General features: G+C 31.5%; 1 protein-coding gene across 1 annotated transcript; it reads right to left on the bottom strand.

Moving 5' to 3' along the window:
- Nucleotides 1–1,230: 1,230 nt before the first annotated feature.
- LOC133678590 (probable inactive receptor kinase At1g48480) lies at nt 1,231–4,470 on the bottom strand. The gene is made up of 2 exons (XM_062100961.1): nt 2,883–4,470; nt 1,231–2,258 (listed from the first exon to the last, which is right to left on the bottom strand). Exons 1-2 carry the CDS (start codon nt 4,207–4,209, stop codon nt 1,636–1,638), a joined length of 1,950 nt encoding a protein of 649 aa, XP_061956945.1. The 5' UTR covers nt 4,210–4,470; the 3' UTR covers nt 1,231–1,635.
- Nucleotides 4,471–8,084: the final 3,614 nt, after the last annotated feature.

The raw sequence follows: 8,084 nt of genomic DNA, 5'->3' as shown, positions 1-8,084 counted from the left end.
ATTATTAAAAATTAATTTTTTATATGTTTTGAATTGTTTTGATATGCTGATTTCAAAAATAATTTTTAAAAAATAAAAAAATATAATTTTAATATATTTCAGTATAAAAAATATTTTAAAAAGTAACCACAATCACACTTTCAAACAGCCTAATATCTAGCAGTGAATGTTGGGCTGATTCTGCTTGGTAGAGCGTTCAAATTTTGTATTATGTGATAAAAATATTCGTGTGTTCATCTTACTCCAGGGCAGCTTCTGATGAAGACGAGGAAGAATAGGACAGCACAAGGCAACGAGACAAACAGATTCCCTTTTAGAAAATGGAAGGTCTACCTACTCCCACCTTTTTTTTATAACAATTATTATTTCATATTTTTTTTTCTCACTACTCATTTTCAAAGAAATTCCAAATTCTTGAGGCTTTGGATGCATATAAAGTCTCGTTATAGAGACCACTCTACTTTTTACAGATGACCATCCATTTAGATGTAACTAGATCATTGATTTTATTTTGAACATTAAAAAATATATTTATGCATTGTTGATATAATTTTTAGTAAAAATAACTGTATAAATGTGTATTGATATGAGCTGATGAACTTGATAAGTTCAAAAATAACTCGAGTGATTAAAAAAAAATATAATTTGACTAAAAAGAACTTGAGGCAATTTCTTTTAAATACTAAAATAATAATATATTAAATCAATTTGAGTTAACTTTTTAAATTCACAACTTTGATCTTGAAATCATGATAACCCTAACAGAAAGCAAATAAAAACAAACTGTGAAACTTAATTCTCAATCAACTAAAAATTAAAAGATAAAATTAAAAAAAAAATTAATAACCTAAATTAACCAAGTTAACTTACCAAACTTACGATTTAAATTAAAAAAATCAGAATAACCTCATAAAAACAAATTAAAATAATTCAATTTGCAATTGATTGAAATCAGTTTAATATTACTAGATGAATTTTTTAAAATAAAAAATCAAGAGTATATTATTTATTATAAATTAAAAAAATATTTTTTTATTTTTTTAAATTTATTAAAAAAATACAAAAATATATAAAAAATCAAAATTTTACACCCTAACACACGCAAAACCTATAAATGTGTGATATGTTTTAACAACTCCCTAGGTCTGTAGCTTAGTAGGGCTTTGGCGAAGAGGCTACAATCTAAAGCACTAATGAGTTGGTGGAGCATAAAAAAGAGAGCTTTCTCGATTGACAGGCGGTTTGAGAGTCGCCTGAAGAAACATTATAAAACTTTTCGAAGTCAAAAACATCTTCTCGATCCAAACACATGAAAGGCTGCATCGAAAGCAAAAGAAAAAGCAAAAGCAAAAGCAAGAATAATAATTACAACCTCCACCATCCACCCAAATAGGAGAAATAGAACAGACATCCACCCCTAAGTTTTCATGAAACAAAAAGGGGAAATTAGTACAGTGGGGATGAGGAGGCAAAAGAAAAACCAAAAAAAAAAAAAAAACAATATCAGTCGGCTCCTAATGAAAGATAAGAACGGATCAAACACATCATCAAACACCAGAATAAACATTAAAATTATGGGCACAAACAAAGCAACGAAAATCCCTCTGCAATACATGGAGTGATGGGGCCAGCTAATCAAGAGGACATATCGTCTGATGCATCATTGTGTGGTTCAGGCTGTGAGTCTTCCCGCAGACTAGACCGACATAGCTCATCGATCCTCCTTGTTACTTCAGACATTGAAGGACGATTGTCGGGGTACTGGGCGGCACAGTCTATTCCAAGCTGCAAGAGCTGAACCATCTCTTCCTCAACATTTTGGTATCTGAGGAGCTCGAGATCGAACACCTCTGAAGTCCATTCCTCTCGAACTATAGACTGAACCCATCGGGGAAGGTCTACACCCTCCTCGTTCAAAAGGGCATGGGTGGGGGCCTTCCCAGTCAGCAGCTCCAACAGCAATACACCAAAGCTATAGACATCAGCCTTCTGGGAAACCTTGCCAGGGTCAGTTACCTCTGGTGCTCGGTATCCAGCAACTCGGTTAGGAGTGGAGGGAGGACCAACAAGGCGGGCAAGGCCAAAATCAGATACTCGGGCATCATATGATTGAGTGAGAAGGATATTGGATGACTTGATGTTTCCATGAGAAACATTGGGACCTTGAGAGTGAAGGTATTCAATGCCACGAGCAGCTCCAAGGGCAATGCCAGACCTGATTTCCCAGTTCAATGGAGTCCTACCAGCTCCCCTGTTCCCTGTGCAAAAATTGAAGATCAGTGGCTACACACCAAAACATTATTGTTTGAATATATGGCAACTCAATTGTCATGCCAAACTAGATCAAAGGGAACGTATGACTAGATAACTCCTTCTGAAGATAATAATTGAGATCGCCTATTATTGAGTTGAAGAAAATTTCAAACAAGAAATGACAAAATATGTTGACTTCTACTTATTTAACACTACCTACTTGGTTGTGCAGAAAACAAGCAAATTTATGCACAGCCGCGGGGAAAAACTTTAGAAAGGAAAGCTAACGAAAGAATAACCCCAGAAACTCCTTGCCGATGCAAAACAATGCAGGCATGTAAAAACAAACCATTCGGACAATCAGAAAGAAAGCATAGTATTTGCTAATTTGACTCCGTTCATCATTAATTTGGCAGATGGATTCAGTTGTAAAAGATCACAATCACAACCAGATAGACACAAAAGGATAAATATAATTCTACAAAAAACAATTATAGTAATTATCTCCAAAGGTGACACACCGGAGAAATCTCAGCAATCATTCACCAATATGCAAATCCAATAGGGGAGGAAAACATATGAACAAACCAAAGAGAACATGTCAAATCCAAAAATTGAGAAATGCTCACCATGCAAAAGTGCAGACAAGCTTCCCATTGACATGTAATCATAAACAAGAAGCTTCTCATCTCCACTATAATAGTAAGCTCTCAATGGGACCAAGTTCTCATGATCCATAGCACCCACAGTCTCAATCTTCTCCCTAAATTCTCTCTCGGAAATTGTCACATCCTTCAACCTCTTTACAGCTACCACAGTCCCCATCTCCAAAACCGCCTTATAGGCTGTCCCAAATGTACCTTTTCCCAAAACCTCTGCCGAAGCTCTTAACAAATCCTCCAAATCAAACACCCTTGAAGCCTTGCCGAAAAACACCAACTTTTTACCATCACCACCATTCAAATCCCCACCTTTACCATTACCCACCATTGCAGCCGCCGCAGCGGCAGCCACAGAATACCCACCACCATTTTCCACCTCCACAATTGGCTTCCCCCCTTGAATCTCTATCTCTTGTTGCTTAACCGACGCAATGTCAATCGATCTTGACTTACTACTACTCTTCTTTCTACACAAAAACATCAAAATCATTAAAATCAACAATAACCCCATTATAGATCCAATCACAATCCCTGCAATTGCACCGCCAGACAACTTCTTCCTCTTACCTTCTCCACCCCCATTTGGCCTACTAGGCACCACAATACTCCTAGGAACACCATCACAACCAGGAAGAGGCTTCCCACATAAAGAAGTACCCCCAAAAGAACTAATCCCAAAACCCTTAAATCTATCAGGTATAGACCCATTTAGCAAATTATTACTCACATTAAACTGCTCTAACTTTTCCAGTTTCAAATCTGGCAATGACCCAGATAACGAATTGTCCTCTAAAAACAAAGTCCTTAACCTGATAAAATTACCAAACCCGGTTGAAATCTCGCCAGTAAAATTATTCTCACCAAGGTTCAACCTCACAAGACCCTTCAAACCAAACAAGAAATCAGGTATCTCTCCAGAAAAAAGATTCCCTTGTAAATAAAGATTTCTCAAACTTTTACAGTTAGCAAGATCTTGAGGAAGCTTTCCAGAGAGTGCATTAAGTCTAAGACTCAAAGTGCGCAATTCTGTCAAGTTTGAGAAGATCCCAAGTGGGATTTCTCCTGTGAGTGCAAAACCAGGAAGCCGTAGCACTGTGACACGGTTTTGCTCACATAAGACACCAGTCCACGAACAAGGGGTCGGCAGTGAGGTGTTCCAGAGAAGGGTTCGGCCGTGTACAGCGGAACGGAGAGTGAGGAGGGCTGAATAGTCGGCAGAGAGATCTGGTTTTGAAAGAGGTAGAGAGAGTAGTAACAGAAAGAGGTGAAAAGGGAGGAGACATTTGGTCTCCATTTTCAGAAAGTTTGGAATTTTGGAAGGAAAAGATTGGATTTTCGAAGGGAATGTGAGATGGGGGAGTGAGAAAGTTTAGATTTTTAAGGAAGGGAATGGGAAATGTGTGGGATTGTGGTGGTGATAATGTAGGTTTTGTTTAAGGTTTTTTTCAGGGTTTTGGGTGGTGGATTATAGACAGACATTGTTTGGAGAGGGAGAGAGAGATGGGGTTGGGGTTGGAAAATAGAGTGAGAGAATAGGGACAAAAAGTTAAAAAGGGTAACCCTAGCTGTTTTATGTAACTGGCATGTGAGAGTATTGAAGGGGGTGAAGTGAAGTGCAGTGGTGGCCGTTGCTGGATAGGTGTTGGGGCTAGTCAACTATGCTTTTTTTTCTTCTTCTTCTTCTTCTTCTTCTTTTTTTCTAACTTTATTTTGTATTTTTTATGTTGTTTTTTTTAATGATGTATAATTTTTTAAAAAAATATTAATTAAAATAATATTAAAAAAATATTTGTTAAAAAAATTTATTTTTATATCAACACTTTAAAATTATATAAAAACAATAATTTAAAAAAATTTTAAATAAAAAACATGTTATAATAATAGCATTTTCTTTTATATCAAAGCAAAGTTTGTAATTAATGGTATCTTGTAAGTTATAACTGAACTATTAATTATTATATCATGCTATGTTAATAAATTATAAAAACTATAAATTATATTTAATTTTCTATCTAAAACAATTATTAGCCAGAGAAATTAAATAAAAACAATCACTTTTAAAGAATAAAATTATTTTTTTAATAAAATCAACATTGATGCTGGTTTTAAAGAGTAACTAACTAATTAAAGTTTTGGATTTTTTACTAACAAAATGCCTATTATATACTTGTACTTAAATAAATGTTTCACTCTTTGAAAAAGTTTAATTATGATCAAAACTTATATAATTGCACATTTCCATTCACGATCGTTCTATTATCTTTTGCCATTTTACAAATTTATTAAAAACAACAACATTGAACAATATGAGCATAATTAGGAGTAAAAGTATGATAATTTATTTCTTTTACTCCGAACAAATTTATTCTTTCTCAATTAGTATATTTATTTAGAGATTAAAGTAGTTTTATTTATAATGAAAATACCTGATTATCCTTAAAAGTATAAAAAAAAAATTGGAATGTTCAAGGGTGATAAAAAAAAGAGATTTTCATTTCTTAGTTTTTCATTTTTAAATTTTAAGATTAATGTTTAAAAGATTTATTAAATTTGTAAATACATCCATCCTTAAAATCGTTCTTGGTTAAAAATATATTTTATTATATAATAATAATAATAATAATAATAATAATAATAAAAGAGTGAACCTGTGTAATCTACATTATGGTCATAATTAATAATTCAAAAGACAACGTAATTTTAATGGTTAATTGCTTTAATTAGTTTAACGCAAAAGGACACGCTTATGGCTTAATCACCATCGAGTTTGTCCTCGTTGCAACTTCTGAAAAAGTGGACGATAAAATATCCATTCAGACAGTATCAGCTTACTGACACGATGTCGTGTCTCAATCGATGTTAAAAACAGAGACATGAAAACCCTCTAGGATTTTATTTTTTTTATAAAAAAAGTATGCAAGTAAATAAATTCATGAATTTGTGAATAAAAATAATTCTGTATTTTCTAGGTTCATAAAATCCCTCTTATTGTCTTATTATACCAACACATGATTCTAAGGAAATATCACCTTTGAATATTTTCAAAGGATAAATTACATTGTCTGGCTCTAGATTTTATTAAAATATGATTGTTATTTCCATCCTCATTACTTTATATAGCCTGTTTTCTTTTTAAAAAACTACTTTAATATATATATATATATATATACACACACACTTCAAATAAAACTGAATGATTTTTTCTCTCTTGTGAATTAAATGGCATGGCATCTACATTTAAATTAAACGATAAAAAAGAAACATTTTATGATGTCATTATAGTATATCTAAAGATATATATAATGCCAATGAGTTATCTCAACCTAATAGTTTAAGTTTTTAGATGAGATTTTAGAATATGATTTATATTATTCTCTAACACACCCCTTCAAGTAAAAGTTCTTTGAGCTTGAAAAAGATCAATTTTACCTTGTGATTAATTTTTATCAAATAAATAGGAATGGTAAAATTTAAACTCGTGATCACTTGGTCATCAAGGCTCTGATACCATATTAAAAAATCATATCAACTTAATAGCTTAAACTCTTAGATGAAGTTCTAGTATATGATTTATATTATTCTTTAACATATAAAAAAATTTATATAAAAAAAATAGAGTCAAGATATAGAGAAAAAATATTTTTATGAAATTAAAAATAAATTATAATACAAGAAATGAATCTCGGGTGGTCTTTCTCTTTAGTACTAAGATATCGGTAGCTTTACTCCTTTTCCTTTTGTTATGTATTTTTTTCCAAATATATATTGACATTAAACAATCAGAATATTTTTTTTTAAAAAAAAAATAACATGTTTTGTAGCACGACCAACCCTAAAAAGGCATGAAATAAAAAAAAACAAAATAAAAAACAAATAAAAATAAACCTCAAAATTGAGGAAGACATTAGATAAACTAAAAATCAAATAAAAAATCAGCTTTAGTGATATAATAGATTTGAGATTATTGAAAAAACACATAAAAATAAAATAGTGTTATCATCAAAGAAAAGTCACCAACACAGCTGATGAAAATAAAAATAAAAAACTCTCTAGAGATCACCGGTTCGAGTTTCATAAATCTCAGGATTATTGAAGGTTTACATGATACTTGCAAGTTAGCCCGAATATCTATATTAATAAAAAAAATTAAAGAAAAAAACTCTACAGCAAGAAGGCAAGAAAGAATGTTATAATTAAAATTCAATGTTTGTTATTCTGATTTTTCATTGTATTTAGTATTTACAAATAACAACTCCTAAAGATTTATTGTATTTACAATATTGATTAAAATTATTATTTCAAAATCACCTTAAAAAACGGTTGGTAAATATTCACCAACCAACACTGCTGTTTTTATATTGTTAAAAAGAGATTTAATCTCGACTAATACTTTTTATTATTGAAATAAATAAGTGTAATCTTTTATTTAATTAATGTTTTAATAGAAACTCAACTTACCAGGGAGAAAAAGACTACCTCAATGGAAAGGGACCAAAAAATGATAATGTTTCCTGTGAGATGGGCATTAATGATCGATCACCTTTGCCATATTATGATGCCTGAGCAAGTTTATTACTGTCCCTAAGAACTGTAGAGTGTCCGTACGGTTGTTAGTATGGTAGGGTAGAGATTGTGTTTTAAAATAATTTTTATTTAAAAATATATAAAAATAATATTTTATTATTATTTTAAATATAAACAAATTCAAACCATTTAAAAACGCTAAAATATTAATTTTAAATAAAAAAATAAATTTTAAATTTTAAACAAATAATATTTTATCCACGTTGCGAAACCCCGTAGCTAAAATTATTTTTTGGTCTGCTTTTTCTCACTTTTCCCTAAATTGATAACATTATTGAGTTTGGAATTATGCAGGTTGCATAAGTTGTGAAGTGCAGGAGAAGAAGCAATTATTTGGAAACGCAGGTTCATTTCAGGTTTTTTAAAAAATTAATTTTTAATAAAAATAATTATTTTTTAAAAAATATATTATTTTAATACATTTCAACCAAACTCGAACCCAAACAGACCCATTTAACAAAGTAGCTGGACAAATTGTGGGTGGGGACACATGAATTAATTTAAAGACAAGTCCTCTCACACTCCCATCTCACTCTCATGTTGCATTAGACATTGCTGAGCAAGATGGTATTTTTATACCAGTAT

Source organism: Populus nigra, chromosome 18 (assembly GCF_951802175.1).
Source record: "Populus nigra chromosome 18, ddPopNigr1.1, whole genome shotgun sequence".
Lineage (NCBI taxonomy): Eukaryota > Viridiplantae > Streptophyta > Magnoliopsida > Malpighiales > Salicaceae > Populus > Populus nigra.
This window is presented reverse-complemented; position numbering and strand designations above follow the sequence as displayed.

Excerpts from the sequence above, each read along its gene's own strand:
- LOC133678590 (XM_062100961.1), bottom strand. The coding sequence starts at position 4,209 with ATGGAGACCAAATGTCTCCTCCCTTTTCACCTCTTTCTGTTACTACTC. Across the intron at positions 2,259-2,882 it reads CTTGTCTGCACTTTTGCATG|GGAACAGGGGAGCTGGTAGG; the intron begins GTGAGCATTTCT and ends ATTTTTGCACAG.